This window comes from Dromaius novaehollandiae, chromosome 3, assembly GCF_036370855.1.
Source record: "Dromaius novaehollandiae isolate bDroNov1 chromosome 3, bDroNov1.hap1, whole genome shotgun sequence".
NCBI classification, from domain to species: domain Eukaryota; kingdom Metazoa; phylum Chordata; class Aves; order Casuariiformes; family Dromaiidae; genus Dromaius; species Dromaius novaehollandiae.
Window position 1 is genome coordinate 74,496,631 of NC_088100.1, and position 17,140 is coordinate 74,513,770.

Consider the following 17,140-nt stretch of genomic DNA (forward strand, 5'->3'; position numbering starts at 1 on the left):
ACAGAAGACAAGATGAAGTACAATAGACTGCAAATAAGAATACTCAAGAAGGATGACTGGCAAGTCAACAGAAAAACAGATAAATGGTATCAAGAGCAGAGGAAACCCCCCAAGGAAGGAGGGGTGGCAACAGCAAAAAACCATCAGGCATAAGCAAAGAAAATTGGAGAAGAAAGAAGACAAGCCCACTTTGGCTATGACTTCTCTTATCCAAGAGCTCGCAAGCCTGATCACATGACTCTACGATTACAGACAAGCAAGGACCACAGCTGTCAGTGCTAACTATACCACACCAGCTCCATGGGATCATGTATTCACAGCTAATTCAGAATGCTAACTGTTAAGACTAATGATGAGTAATAACATGTAAGAACTAACCGTTAATAAGAAGCATGCAGTTAATGAATAGATTTAGTAAATTTTAGTTTTAAAGTTCAAAACTAGTGTGATTTGTTGGTCTTCTAAACGCTCCCATCACAGTCACATCTGACTCCCTACATTTACATGCAACAACACCACAAACACCATTTTTCCTAAATCTGTCTCCCACATCCCCTCCCTCATCTGCATACGAAACCATAAAACATTGTATTTTCACTTATTCAAGCATAAAACTACAAATTATACAAGGGTAGTGATAATCGCTGCATCAAGATGACTTCTGTGCTGTGCTACGGACAAAAATCCACATAACGCAGCAACAGGAGACAGCATATTAGATCTCTGAAGATCCCCACAGATGTCTTCCCTTGATCAAACACAGAGGTGTCAGCCAAAAGCTCACTTTCCTTCTCTATGGATGGCCATGTCCTCCCTAGAGTACTTCTTATTACTATCATAGTCTGCCAAGCTGCTCCCACAAACTCCCCCATGAATCAAGACAGCTATCATCAACACAGTGAATGCAACTGGAGTGCATGTAGAAAACTTCCATCAGCTACCATAAGAACCAGGGCATAGTGTTAAGGCTGAATGAGCAGGTCTCCCATCCTTTTCATTTCTAAGTTTTTAAGAGTTTGGATTCTGCCGAATGTAACACGCTGGTGAGGCCCAGGATATTAACACGGTGTTAAGAGTTTGCCAGGTATGTTAATGCAACAATAAATAACAAGGTTGTGATTCTTCAGAGGAAGACTGGGCCACAAAGAATGATCACAGAGAACAGCTTTCCTCATGTGGAAAAGGTCAACATCCATGGCATATCATAGACATCCTACACATCCCAGATCACTGCACCAAAGAAATTAAACGGAAAAGTGCAACCAGCTTTAAAAGAATGCACTATCAAAAAGTATCCTAACACCAGAAAATCAAGAAAATTAAAAAGCTGAAATTCCCCTGTGAAATACAAGAAATTAGATAAACATTGTAAGAGGTTAAAAAAACAGAAAAAATGCATAAAAGCTTTTTTATGGATACTAGGTAATTCCAACAGAAATAATGAGTTATCACCCACAATTAGTGCATATACTCTATATTATGTATGACAGACTTTAAAATATGTTAAACAACTGATTTCAAGGGTTGTTAAGTTATACTGTTAGTCCTGAAAGCTGTTCATTCCAGTTAAATATAAATGACTTTTGGAGGTTTTAGGAAAATTTGCAATATAGTCCTGAACAATAACAGCTGGCTATTGGTTTTGGATGATTTAAACATAGGCCTGGCCAAATGATTTAATAGAGCAACCGATTTCTCTCATAGCTCTCACTGTTTCTATTAAATTCCATTAATTGTTTGTATTAACTGTATTAAAAATAATCTTCTGGAAAAAACAAAACAAAGAACTAACTATAAGCTTGAAAAATGTTTATAGGGCAGATGTTGCTGCCTGGGACAACCTTTAAGTCTTTGAGGAAGTAAAATTCACTCAGCAAATTTAATTCATTTCTCTCCTCTATGCAGCCTGAAGAATGAATCATTTGTGATGTGTCAGAAAATACCGGAACGCAACAGACCTTGTTGTTGTCTACTATTTCTAAAAATAAGACATCTGTAGGTAAGTCTGAAGAACTTCCTGGTTTGCCATCAATCTGTGAATTACTAGTTAGATCTCAGGTTAAGAGCATGCAACTAACAGATACTTTTTGCAGTCAGTTTAATGATTTGAAACACTGTATATGTATAACACCAATGCAATAAACAACAGAAATGCCAGGAGATGAATTAGTTCTTTTCTAAAGGCCAATTTTAAAAAAATGGCAGTTTAAAATTGGTGCCTGTTCTTTCAGCTTTTTTTTTTTTTTTTTTTTGGTGAGGTGGATTTGAAAGGGGAGCAAGAAAGCACACTGTAAAAAATAATTTTATTGCAAAAACCCTTCCTCATCCATTTTTCAAAGTTTGAAAGAAAACTAAAATCTTTCATCAGCTTGAAGAATTATCTCTACCCACACTTTCAACATAATAATCGATAGGGAATGGGGACAACAGGAATTGTTACTGAATGGGAGAAAGGTTTATTGCTTACTACCTGCATTTTAAATATGGACAGATAAACCACTGACTTCTAATTGAAGTTGGGAAACAAGGGTAAGCAGAAGAAAAAATAATGGATGAGTGATCAATTTGGAGGGAAAAAAAGAAAAAAAAATACTAACCACAAAAATTCTTTGACACTGACTCTTATTCTAAATGCCCCAAAACATCTAAGTCAAGCAACACATTTGATCTACCACTGTATTTGCTAGTGATGTATTGTTTAATCATCCACAATACAGAGCTCTGAAAAATAAAAATACTTGCTGAAAGAAGTACCAATCATTATGTGATGGGGTCTCCACTTTTCCAGAGGTTGTAAGGAGTCCAATTAACAGAAATGTCACAATATTAAAAACAAATATTGGAAAGGCAAAGCACACCAAGTAGTCACCATGTAAACGATAAATGGTCATGGGTACTCCCTTCTCTCCTTCCCTCTCCACCCTCAACATAAAAAACATGAAACAAAACAAAAACCCTACAAAATATGGGAGCACTGGCATGTAATTCTTTAAAAAAAAAAATGGCTATGATTGTTAGAATTTGGCACTGATTGAGTGAACACTGAACAAATGATATATAGTTCCAGACGTAACAGCTCTCTTTTGCAAAGCTGAGTATAAGAATTTCCCTGGTAACTCTTCCCATCTTCAAATAGGAAGAAAGGAAAAAATTCTGGACATCAAACATGCAGCTTAGAAGTTCTGATTCAATTTCTGTGTATCACTCTCAACTACAGCATGTATTTAATTAGACAGACTGAAGTGACCACCTCACCTATAGCATTACCATGCCTTCAAGCAACAATCTGGATATCATTAATCTGGAATGATTGAAATAAGGAGATATAAGGAGATATATTACAGGGATTGGAGGAGCTGATGGAAACCAGGTCTTTTTCCAATTTGGGAAAAGATCTCCCAGGAGGGGGATCAGAATAGTAAACATAATTAACTAAAAAAAAAAAGAGTGACAAACTCAGGACTCAAAAACACAACCAGAGAAAGATATATTGATTGTAGGTCCATATCAGCTGACATAGTGTGTGACAGGATAGGGAGGGCAGGGCTGAACATACAGCAAAAGAAAGGAGTGTCTGCCTACTTGGAAAGGGCTAGCCAAAAATACAAGGGCCTGTTGGAGTAGAATTTTTCCTGTTCTCCAAGATCTGGTGCTCTTTTTAAAAATAGAGGATGCTTACTTAGGTAAAGCCATGAGTTCCTGGTAAGCATCCCAAAACATTCCTGAGGCAAACTTTCAAACCACCAGGGAAATACAGCTTTACTTCCAGGACCAGGGCAGGTGGATCATGTAGCACCAGTGCTGAGAAGTGGTACAAGATGGGAGGTGCACACACTGGAAGCAAGCTGGGGCCAGGACACTGCTCAGCCTGCAGAATCACAGGAGATTCAGTGCTGAGACCTAAACAACCATCAGGAGGAGGACTCTGCACAGGGACTTCAGCCAGGACTATAGCATGCAGGTAACTAAATGGAAAATAAACTACAGAACTGTCCCTGTTTGTGTCAGGAAAGGATCTGGTACGATTGGAAAACATTCTTGGCACTTTGGGACATTTACCTTAGGAAAAGAACTTAAGCAGCAAACACAAAACAGGCATATTGGGTTCTCTACCTGCCTATACATTTCCTGAAACTCTTTCATGTTTCTATGGTAGCAGTGTAAACCCTGTATAACATTTAGCACTACAGTGTAGCTGAGCAGGACAGCATAAGAAACAGCTCATTTCAGGCAACTGCACTTTCTTTACTGAATCAAAATTATCAAGAGATTTTTTTTTTTTATTAAAGAATTTCTAAAAAAAAAAAAAAAGTTCTATCAAATTCCATTAAAGAAGTTCTATCATTTTGCTAACATCATGAACACTTCCTCCAGAAAGTAACTCAGAAAAAAAATATACCACAGTCCTACAAGTCTGGCTCTTTTCACATGTCACAAGTGCAAACTTTTGTTAATACTACATTAAATCCCTTGGGAAGACACTGCAAACAGAAATTGGTTACTTACCTATCATATACATTGAGCAGCCAGTTAAGACACATGTCTACACAGAGAGGAACATTCACCAGATCTTTGTATTTCTCCTCAAGCCCACTGTAGATGGTAGTGAGACAGCTGATCACATCCTGGACACCAACGAGCTGGTCATTTTGACTCAGCTTGTGCTGTTTGAAAATTTCACTTGTTGTGTTCAGGTCCAACAGATCCACTAACAAGAGATAATAATAATAAAAAAAAGAAAAAGGATGAATACAGATGCTTGAGCATGGGATTCACAATAGTTGCTTCCTGACTTCTCACTTTATTGTAGCAACACTGCAGACAGATTATTAGCCAAGAAGTAGCTTTCCTTCAGTAACATTATGGTGAAAAATTGCTCTCTGTTACAAGGAATCAAGAGCATTCTGGTACTGTATTTAAAAAAACAAAAAACAAACAAACAAACAAAAGAATAAGCTAGAAAAACATAATGATGCTGTAGAACTCAGAATATTTAAAAATCCGCTGAAGTAGCCTGTATAATTAGAGAATTCTCACCTCAGATGTACGCACACTGGGAGTCCACTGAGTTGAGGGTATTCTCTGCATTTACCATAAAGCAGAATCACATCAAATGACTACCATTTCTGATTATATGTAAAACAAAGCAAATTTTGGGGTAACAACATTCTATAAAACCCAGTAAGAAGATACTGAGCCCTGATTAACTGAACAGCAGTTGCTTAAACAAAGGTTTAAAAGAAACTGTGGAGAGGGACAGAGCAAAATTGTTTATGGAAGTTTTCCAGAACACTAAATGCTATGCTTCCATGCAAAATATTTAGATTTCCTTTATCACCCTCAAGATGCAAGCTGAAAGTCTTCTGATGTGCTTCTACAAGAAGTTACTGATGCCGTCGACTTCTGATGGGTGACAATGGTTTTGCCCCAAAAACGATAAACAAATGTGACTGTAATTGTGAAAATATGGTTATTGGATGGAGAAAATAAAAAGCAGTTAATGAGCTCTTCTAATTCCTCTGGAAAACAAAATTAAATTGGGATTATTTTGATGTAAAGGAAGGCCTAATAAAAAGGTTGGTATAAGCCCTAGTGATATTTTTTGACCAAAAAAGGGAGGATTTTAGCCAAAAAAAAAGTTGCAATAAATTAGTACGCTTGCTACAGTATATATAATATGAAGTTGAAATACATTCTGAGCTCATGCAGAGCTGTTTTTGGGTAGGCAGTAATACATTTACTCTATAAATGTCATTTCTCAAAGGAAATGAAACATGACAATCTCAGATGTGTTGTAAATTGCTCTGCACCAATAATGTTAAATAGGGACCCCAGAAGGGCAGTCTGTGCAAATCAGATAAGTCTAGCTTCAGCTGAAAAATAAGTACGGGGGAAAAAGAAGCAGTAGCAAGACGAGACTAACCACCATGACCAATCCTGTCTGGAACTCAGTGAGCACCTACCATAAGATAAGGTTATAGGCCAGGAGCAGGTTACATTCCCAATCCCATTTCCCCAATCCACCATTCCTAACATTACTGTAAAATGAGAAATGGTCCCTCAGATTCCTTGCTTTTTCTCCCTCACTGGCACCCGTACATTCTATTCTAACTTTACGGCATCAGACCTGCAGGAGCTTTTGGGGTTGTTTTGTTTGTTTGCTTTTTTATTTTCTTTTTTTTTAAGCATCATCCCATTTCTTGGGGTGGAACTGAATGCTAGATATACATTTACCAAACAGGGCAGACTGCTAACTGCATCAAACTGTGGCTACCTTGCTATTAGTTTGACCTAATGGGAAAACTCCCTCCCTAAAGTGAACTTAGAAGTCCTGCACCTGGGGAGGAATAACCCCATGCACCAGTACATCTTGGGAGCCAACCTGTGGGCAAGCAGCTCTGCAGAGAAGACCCCGGGGGTCCTGGAGGACAACAGGTTGACCATAAGCCAGAAATGCACCCTCAATAGCAAAGAAGGCCTATGGTATCCTGAGCTGCCTTAGGAGGAGCATTGCCAGCAGAATGAGCGAGGTGATCCTTCCCCTCTACTCAGCCCTGGTGAGGCCACAGCTGGAGTGCTGGGTCCAGTTCTGGGCTCCCCAATACAAGAAAGATGTGGAGTTACTGGAGTGAGTCCAGTGAAGGGCTCCTAAGATGATGAAGGGCCTGGAGCATCTATCGTAGGAGGAAAGGCTGAGAGAGCTGGGACTGTTCAGCGTGGGGAAGAGAAGACTGAGGGGGGATCTTATCAATGCATATAAATATCTGAAGGGAGGGGTAAAGAAGGCCAGGCTCTCTTCAGTGGTGCCCAGCGAGACAATGAGAGGCAAGGGGCACAAACTCAAACACAGGCAATTACATCTGAATCTAAGAAACACTTTTTTGCTATGAGGTTGACTGAGCACTGGCACAGATTGTCCAGAGGGGTTGTGGAGTCTCCATCCTTGGAGATATCCAAAAGCCATCTGGATAGTGTTCTGGGCTGTCTGCTGAAGATGACTCTGCTTGAGTAGGGAGTTTGGACCAGATGATCTCTAATGGTCCCTTCCAACCTCAGCCATTCTGTGATTCTATGACCTGAGCTAGCAAAAGTATTTTGCAGTGCACTGCTCTGTAATGTTCTACAGCAGCTGAAAAAAAAACCAATATACCCCAAATGGCTCACAAGCATATTTAAATTTTAAAACATACACAATGCAACACAAACTGATTTATTTTGGGAAGCCAGGTGCAAAGCTCTAATATGCTATCAAATCACATAAACACTGCATTCAGGAGGGAAGGAAGAACAAGCCACTTTCCAGGGAAAAAACTTTGAGTGTAACCAGCTTTCTTTTTTTCAATCTTTTTTTTTTTTTTGGTAATATACTTAACAGTTGCTAGCTAAAAGCGGCTTCCTAAAACAGACTGATATCACTAATGCCTTTCTTTTTAAAGCCAGTACAACTTTCCATTGCTTTGGAATGTCAAGCTATTGTAGCCTTTTGGCTTAGCTTAGCACAGCCACCCTTGTATTAAAAACTGCAATGCAAGCAGAAAGTGGAGCAAACCAAATTCCTGACTTGATCTGCACTATTAAGGTCTTACATTCACACTCTAATGATGCCAAAGGAATCAAGGGGCAGTACAGAAAGATACTTTCAGTAACTTTCTTCCTAAAGGGAAACTCTGCTGCTGTACTAATGCAAAATTAAGCAAACTTGATACTTTTGGATGACACCACTCATGGAGAACAGCCTGAGGAAGCTATTTCCATCCTTTCTTATTTTTATTTCAGTGCTCACCTGGCTGAGCTGATTGAAATTTGGATACAGATGGTTATCCTGGTAGAGTCTACCCACTAGTAGAGCCTCTTGCTTGGTCTGGTGTAAAGAGGCATTATTTTCTCATCACACTTTCATTTCTGAAAGTTTTAACTAAACTGTTTTTATACAGATGGGGAAAAGCTAACCTGAGACTCACATGCCCTTGCTGACTCAAAGCCTACTGCATACAGCTTTTAGTGTATTTTTATAGTATCAATCTGCATCTGCTCAAATATGCTGAACGATCAGTTCTCTAGTTGTCCAAATGAATGGACATTGGGTCACGTCTTTCCTTTCTGTAGTGAGGAGACTTTCCCAAAGGAAAGTTATAAACAGAAACCACGTCATTCAGCACAGTTCAAGCAGGTGTATGTGAGTGACTCAGGAACGACTAATGACATGCAGCTGCCAGTGGCAAATCTGAGGCTGCTGTAAGCCCCACAGAAACTAGGCAGGCATTGCTGTGAAGTTATAGTATTGGAAAGACCTTGTAAATGATAGCAGATCCTACAAAAGACTCGCTGATGGATGGAAGTCTACCCAGCTATTTCTTTCAGCCCAGTGTGCCTCAGTGTTCACTCCTCGGCCTTGTGTAGTTGCTATTCTTACCAGCATTCTTAAATTTTACATCACTTAAAGAAGCTCAGTGACAGAATTCTGAATATACATAGCATATTTGTTCCCTTTTTGCCTTCCAGTACCTGGAAGTATCTAGAGCAAAATCATTTCTTGAAAATGAGCTCAGGTTTGCTGCACAAGAGTAAAATATTATACTCAGAGTCTGGTGCTACGTGACTGCTCAGTACAATTGCAACACAGAAAATTCTCTCTGGCCCCACTCTTGTGCTACAGCAGGAAAGTGCTCTTGATATGTGCGCTCCACATAATCTGAGACAGAAAAGCTATTCAAGAATTCGTTCTTTCTAACCTGCAAACTTTCTTAGACTTCTACAAAATAAAGACATGTAGGTACATAAACACATGTATCAGTCTCTGCAAGAATCTACCTTCCAGAAGGAATCAGAACAAGATGAAACATGACTCTACTTGCTTGCTTCTAAAGGGAGGGGAAGAACTTCAAAACCATTATTTTTTTGACACTTACTGACAGCAAAGAATTAGAAGAGAGTTTTTGCACCAGTGAAGTTTTCCAAAGCATAATTCTGAAATGATGTATTCCTGAATCTGCTTATATATAGTACTAATATTGTGTTATCAGTCCTCACTGCAAAGTCAAAACCTATCAAGTACAAGTGGGACTGTGTACCCTGCTTCAGCTTTGCCCTTGCAGTCCGTACCAAAATGGCCTTTTCAGCTATATACACACTGCAGCTGTGACAGCAATTTGTCACATTTTACAATTTACAATGACCTCATTTTCTAGTGATTTGTTTTGACACTGTCTTTGCCTTAGCACATAAGCCTTTCTGAAGTATTCTGCACCCAAACACCTTTAAAGATAATCTACAGTTAAAATTATGGAAAATGCAATGGAAAACTAAAGTAACACTGACCAGAGAATGAATGACGGGCACAGAAAAGAATTCCGTCCCTACATTAAAATAAACAACCAAAAACAAGAAAAAAAAGAAAAAAAAATCAAGAAAAGAATTCTCGATAGGGCTTAATCATTCTCCCCTTCCTCAGAGAGGGGGTGTTAGCAGATGTTGTGTTTTGGCTATTTCAGCACCCATTCGTGGAAGAGAAAGAGGCTGAGAATCATTGCTGTCACAGAGAACTTCACCTGTTCCTTGGCAAGAAACGATCTGCTAAGCAAACAATGACAAAAGGAATAGCATTTATTATATTTTTAAAGCTGGTCTTAAAATTTTGCCAGAGCATAGAGAGTTTGTACTCAAAGATGGGAAATTCTTGTAGCATTTAGTTCTGTGGATAATCTATAATGTCTTTTATTAAAACCCACGCTGTCGTGTTCTTACAGATTTAACCAACCCTTGATCAACTATACGCACGTAATATGGACAAAGGTTTTTTGACAGCTATGCTGAAGGAAAGCAAGTCCTCAATCTTCCTCCCATGAGAGGCAAAGAGCGAGCGCGAGGGAGGCAGACAGCGAGCGCGAGGGAGGCAGAGGCAGCCAACAAGTGAACAGCAGAGAGCAAGAACAATGCAGAGAGTGAGCAAGTGAGAGGCAGAGAGCATGCGCAAGCGAGGCAGAGAAGGAGTATGCAAACAAGTGGCTGGGAGCGAGCGAGCGAGCAACAGAGCGAGTGAGAGCAAGGCAGAGACCGAGCGAGCGGCAGACACCAAGCAAGCGAGAGCGAGCAAGGCCAAGAGTAAGCAGCAGACAGATTGAGCGCGAGCGAGGCCGAGAACAAGCAAGAGCGAGTGGCAGACAGAGTGAGCGAGGCTGAGACCGACCAAGACAGAGACAGACAGACACCAAGTGAACGAGCGGCAGACACCAAATCAGCGAGAGCAAGTGAGGCCGAGGGCAAGCGACGCTGAGGCCGAAAACGAGTGAGCGAGGTCAAAAACGCACAAGCAAGCGGCAGACAGAGCAAGCAAGGGCAAGGCAGAGACTGAGCAAGACTGAGACAGCAAGACCAAGAGCGAGGCCAAGAGCGCGTGAGCAAGCGGCAGACACAAAGCGAGTGAGAGCGAGCAAGGCTGAGGGGAGCGAGTGAGCAGCAGAGAGAGAGAGAGAGCGAGGCTGAGAACACACATGCGAGCGGCAGAGGGAGCAAGGCAGAGACCAAGCTTGACCGAGAAAGAGACAGAAAGCAAGCGTGCAAGGCAGAGCGCATAAGAGAGAAAGCGTGCGCAAGAGAAAGAGAGAAATGGAGCGAGTGCAAGTGAGCATAAGCGTGAGCAAGAGCCTGAGTGAAAGAGCACGTGCACACGAGCGAGGCAGAGACCAAGCAGGAGCAAGAGTGAGGCAGAGCGAGCAAGCGAGAGGCCGAAAGCGAGCAAGTGAGGGAGGCTGAAAACAAGCGAGGCAGAGGCCAAGTGATCGAGAGCAAGCAAGCAAGAGGCCAAGAACAAGCGAGGCCGAGAATGAGCAAGGGCAAGCAAGCGAAGCCGAGAACAAGACAGGCAGAGAACGAGCAAGCAGCTTCATATACAGCAGAGCAGGTTGGAACTGGGGAGATTACAGTTTTACTCCTGGCTCTTTCAAACGGTAATCTTCTTGCCTCTTACTGCTCCCCTCTCTCCTATTCCCACCTCCATCCCCTGTAAACAGGAGACAATACTCACTTCGATAGGAGAGCGCTTAGAAATCTGTGAATGCTGTTATTACAGAAATTGATACATTTTGCAGAAAAAGCAAGGACAGGAAGTACGTTCTTTTGGAAAGCTTCTTAGAAGTAATGAAAACCAAGTTTGTTCTATACAAGTCACTAGAGTATCTGTATGCCTGTCAGGAATGCAATAGGCGGCATGATTAGCATCCATCACAGGCAGTTTGTTTTTTCACTCTTCCCTGTGGAGCTGCATGCACAAGGAGAATTTTACTTTGTTTTCTGGGTGTTTTTTTTTCTTTTTTTCTTTCTTTAGGTACACGTTGATACGTCTTTTATGCCTTGTGCATAAGTGGAAAGTCCATAATGCTCTGTAGTTCTGTTGGGAGGTCAAAATGCAGCCTTGGGTAGGACCACAAGTTTCAACTCTTGCAGAGAGAGGCTTTAGGCTTACATGCTATGCCAAAGAAATCCACTTTTTCATCCAGTGCCATCATACAAACTTTCAAATTACAAGCTCTGCTCTTCCCAAAATGTAAGGCCTTGAACTGAAGACCTCAAACTTTATTTGAAACTCTGTGAGAAGCCTGCGTAGAGTATGAAGCACTGGTGAAAGGTACTCCTAGAAGCTTGTGTGCTGTTGCACAGATGTGCTCCAGCTTTCCGGAGTAGCTAGCTAGCATCTCCAGCACAGCTTCATTTGGTATAATACATAGCTGAAGTCCAGCCAAGAAGCTACTGCCAAGATTAAGCTACTGTATCCAAGGCTGGAAGGAAATCTAGCCCCCTGGAGGCAGGGAAAACATCACCTGTGAACATCACTAAGTGAGCACATATGCATTAGTGAGAAAGCCGTAATGTGTGACCTGAATTAACCCATTGTTTTTAAGTATCACAAACCAATGCCCTACTCTGCCCCTTAAATTTTACTATTTAGATTTTCTCAGAAGACTGGATTCATTCAAACACAGTTTTATGTAATACAAAAATGTTTCACAGTACAGAAAGAGGAGAGAGGCAAATGAGGATGTGCTGCATGCAGATGTAAGTCAAACATTGACAAGAAAGATTTTCAACTGTATCTTCACAAAACTAAGTAGTCTAAAATACCAAGCCCAAAGACTTTTAGTGAGTTAGATGCTGAAGATGCAAATAAGGTTTCTTCAATAACTACAGACAAAAGTTACAGAACTACCACTAACTGTGCAAAAAAAAGTTATTTTTTTTGCATGCATCTCACATTGTGTAGCCTCCCAGATACCTGAAGTTTGCAGGTACTGTGGCAGCAGCAGACCAGACAGTCATGCTGGCAGAGCAGGAGAACTGAACATGCAGGCACCCCTCTCTGTACAACTTGCCCCTCCCATGGATAATCTGTCAAGGATATATCCAGTCCCTTGTTCAACATTAATGTCTTTAGGCTTAAGCTGACCCTCCCTTCCCTAAGTACTGTACAGAAATGATTAATCCATCTTGAAGGCCAAACTCACAGCACAGTGCTTTCTGCAATCTTCGGATTTTGATGGCCGTTCGGTAGGCAGAGAAGCGTACATTGTTCAAGTCAGCTGAAATAACAGAACAGAAAGGTGAACAACCCTGAAGAGAGTCCATTAATTTACTATACATACAAATTCTCACATTCATACACACTGGAAAACATCTGATACTAGTTCACTGCAAAGAGAAGAGAAGAGACAGGATACAACATATTTGAAGAAATAAAGACAACTGAGAAGTTGGGACCCATTCTAAAAATCCACCTGCAGAGAAGGCTTCCCGGCTCTGACAGGCCAGGGCCTCCAGAAACTGCCACAACAGAAATGCCGATACTATTACCTTGGCACATGTAATGCACGTACATATTACAGAGTGTATAGAGTTAGTTTCCTGGCAAGTGTTAGAATAAAGTATATTTCTCAGAGAGTTTACAAATCCATCAGACAATATGCCTGAGACAGGAGGCAATGAAGGTCACAGTAACTGAGAAAAAAATTTTTAACTTTGACTTTGTTAACAATGCTTTGACAAGGACAGTTGGATGAAAGGACAGAAAGGACAGCCATAAATGATCTGTTTTAGAAACTGATAGGTATAGTAATATTTCTCCTCAGTTAATAGCATTCTATCCTTCTACTCCCTAGAGAGGGAGGTTTCATAGTAAATGCAGATGTTAGGGCATGTTGAACTAGCTGTACCATAGTATGATCTAGCCTTTATTGATAGTGTAGCTGCTCTGATACATTACAAAACTTAGCTCCCTGCAGGCTGCACATCCTGCTTTAAATATATACAGAGTCTGCATCCTTGGACAATCCCATGTGGATTTAAAAGAAATAAACAAGATACAGCATTATAGTGTAGGGTCACAGCACATTGTTCAGAATTAAAATTACTGAAAGAGAATACACATCACATCCTCAAGGCAGCAGGTTTCTTGCAAAGTGTGTCTGATCACAAAGTGAGAAATGCTTTGATATATGCAGCTCATGACAACTCAGACATGGTTTGCAGACAAATGCAAGCTTTAGACAGCTCGGAGTGTGAACGCCATATATATCATAACAGTTTATGTTAAGAAATGCACTCACCTAAGGACTGGAAGAGTTCAATCATTTTAGGATGATCCCAACAGGTTGTCTGGGTCTGGTGACTAAAAAGGAACAAGATAATTAAAGTTTAAGGAAACAAACGTACACACATGCGAAGGACAAAAAAAAGAAAAACAAAAGAAAAGGAAAAAGATATTCTGATTTTCTGGGTTTAAGAGGAAAAAAATCCCTCAGCTCTTATATCAAAATACATGATCTGTGTTCAGATGCTCTGATGTTTTTAAATCACTAAGTAGCTTAGACAATAGTCCACTTATATTTTTTAACATTCTAGAAATATTTACTTTTGATTTTCTCTAAGTGTGATGGTATCAGTTCTGCTCTGATTCTGAAGCTAAGAGGTACACTAATAAGGTAAAAATGAAAAATTTCTTGCTGCTATAGCACAGTAAAACTATTGCAAAAACACTTAAAAGCTCTAATGCTTTCAATTTTTAATTTCAGACCACTGCATATCTGAATACACATCTCAAAATATATCGTGATCTTAATATTTACCTATAACATATTTAATGAAAAAACTGATCACTTTTCAAGCACTCATCCAACATGCATCTGATTTTAGAACATGTTCTACACTAGCACTCACAGAATAGGGAGATTCAATAGGCAACATCATTTAATCCACTATTTAGCACTGCTTTTTTAATTCACCAACGTTTCAGATACGCAGCCAAATGAGTCAAAAGGCAGATCCCCTTAGGTCTGCTGAAATCTCAAATTCTGTTCTGTGAGCCACATTTTGCTTCTATTTCTGCATATCAGTCATCAGGATGAGGGTACATTCTTGCCACACAAAAATATTTAAGTTTGAATTAGATTAGTTAGAAAATTAATTAAAAGAAGTTGTGTTGAAAAGATCATCACATTCCTCTTAAGAACTATGAAGTTAATGAACATAAAATGATGCCAGGTTAGCAAATTAAACAATAATGAGCACAGAATACATCTTATTTCATCTTTGTTTTTATTAAAGAAGAAAAAGTTAACATGCACACATTTTTCATATGCGGATGTATGTGCTCGCAAATAATGGCTTTAAATGACATTTTTCACCAAATGTAGCAGACTATCTTCAGTTTTTATTGATGATTTATCATCGATTTTTTTTTCTATTGAAGAATCAGCTAAGAATAAGCCCTGTTAGGCTAAGTGGTGTAAAAACACAGGACAGAAGGTCCCTGCTCCAAAAAGGCAAACAGATGGGACAGGTACCACAAGGGGCAGCAGCCTTGCCCACAGGCAGAGCACACATTAGTTTTATAGCTGAGGAAGTAGGAGAAAAGACATGACTTGGTGGAAAGGGAGGAAGGAAAGTGAAGTAGGAGAGCAGGAGAAAGGCCAAAAAGGGAAGGGAAGGAGGGTCTGAGGCAGAGAGCAAGGGAGCGGGCAGTGAAGGGCGGGGGCTGCCCCAGCCTGGTGAGAAACGCAGGAGGTTCTCCGTGCAGTGGAAGATCACTGCCACCCCGGCTCCTCGATGGCTGCGGCTTTTCTGCAGGGTGACTGGCAGGCTCCAAATGAAGTGAGAGCCGAGGGCCCTTCTTTGTATTACATTTCAAGATACTCTATCTGAAAGTGCATGTGCTGGGTCTCAGTGTAGGATATAAGCCCCATATCACATCTGGCGACTGTTCCGGCTTTGGGCCTGACCTGGCTTCTCTGCATCTTTGCCAGGCTTAACTCTCTCTGCCATGTATATCTGGCACCATCATGCCTTTGTGATGTGCTTTTCACAAATTGCATGGGCAAATATCTATTTCCTATTAATTCGGTAGGTATAAATAATATCTTCTGTTAGACACTGACTGTAGTTGAAATATTTCCTTAGAGCCCTTCCCAATTCAAAAACACACAGAAGTTCATCTTTACCTTTGAATACATTCTTAAGTATGTATTTAAATGCTTTTCTGAGAAGATCTACTTCCCTGAGCTGCAACTTTTCCTTGTTTTCAGTTTCATAATACCACCGCAGGAACTCCATTCATATCTCAGGTTCTGTATAGGGCAGCTGAGGCCTTGGTATGTTCAACAGCAGAACAGAAGTCCAAAGCCCAGGTAATCACCTGGGAAGACAATTATTTCCCTAGCTGGTACACACCAAGAAACCATCAAGAAACCAATTGAAAAAGAAAAAAGGATGTATTTGGGTTTGGCGCTTTGCCAGTACTAAGGCAACTGACTGTCCAGCATTCTCAAAAACCCTGTTATAACAAATTACAGCATATTAGAAAGAAGTACATATATAGCTTCTGTAAACAAGAACAGAAAATATAATATAATGGCTTGTATTGATCAACCCATTAAAGAACCTCAAAACCAATCCCTGAACTACTCTTTTAGTGTGGATATAAGTTGCTGAAGCAACTGAAGCTGCCAAACAGATCCACTACAATGTTAAGTGGGATGCTGTCATTATCATCTTAACCATTTAGAATTGATTTGTGTTGACACAACCAGCTGCAAGCATCCACTGTACTTGATCCAATATGTGATCAGTTCAATAAAGCTTGTTTTAAGGATATGCCTTCACCTCAACTCCCCCAACCAAGAAGGGGGGGGGAAAAAAAGAAAAAAAAAACCCACACACCCTGGTCACTTTACTGTCAACGTCATAAGTAAAAGTGATTTCTTAGCTCCTGATAAAAGGCTCTTACCTAAGAGACCTTCGAATTTCTGTGTTAAAAGAAGATGATAGCCCTGTGATAGACACTTTAAAAAATTATTTAATTTTCCCTCACTATTTTAAATGGTAAAACACTAGCACAAGTGCTGCATGTAAATATACACAAAAATTAGCTGAATCAAATCTTGCTATTACTTCAGAAGTTCAACTGCCTTCAAAGAAACCATTCACGTTAAAATTATTCATAAACATAAAAACTTTTCCAAATCACAGCTTCTGCTTCACAATTTATCATTTTCTGGAATGAGAAGATATGCTGCCATAAAAAAACCTATTTTGTATTTGTGAAGTATTGCAAAAATCCCACCTGGGAGGTGCTGCAGACTTGCAAAGGTTTATTAGCGGCAAATGTCCTCCCTATAAAAACAACTGACACATAGCAAAAGCTGAGTCAAAGTTTTTCTTTTCTGGCAACAAATTGTTAAGTTCCACTAGATCCAAGATGACCTTTTCTTTATTTAAAGAAAAAAAGAATAAGTATTCGAATAAATCCTTACTTTTTTTTCCAGAAATATACCTGCTGTATACTGCAGTACACCAAAGTAATGTTTAATTGGGGTTGGAGGCAAAACTAATTGCAATTTAGATTCCACCTTCTAAGCAATTTATAAAATCCTGAGGAGCTAATATTACCAATTAAACCTTTTTCCTAAATCAGCTTTCCAGGATTTAAGAACAATTTCATTTAAAATGCTTCTCAAACAACAGTCTCATTATTAAAACTGTATGCTTTAAGTACGTCGTTTCAAAGGCAATTTTATCTGAAAGATTAAAAACTGGTGTAAGCATGACAACATGCCATACAAAAATGATGTTATATTTTCATATTTTATGCATGTTT

General features: G+C 39.9%; 1 protein-coding gene across 9 annotated transcripts in view; it reads right to left on the reverse strand.

Moving 5' to 3' along the window:
• Positions 1 to 17,140, reverse strand: part of UTRN (utrophin) — a 391,474-nt gene that overhangs the window by 55,279 nt on the left and 319,055 nt on the right. For all 9 annotated transcript variants that reach the window (XM_026109804.2, XM_064509199.1, XM_026109805.2 and 6 more), the window contains 3 exons: positions 13,596 to 13,657; positions 12,498 to 12,572; positions 4,507 to 4,708 (listed from right to left, as the gene is read on the reverse strand). In XM_026109804.2, the coding sequence (XP_025965589.1) occupies positions 4,507 to 4,708; positions 12,498 to 12,572; positions 13,596 to 13,657 (339 nt within the window). The remainder of the gene's footprint in view (positions 1 to 4,506; positions 4,709 to 12,497; positions 12,573 to 13,595; positions 13,658 to 17,140) is intronic.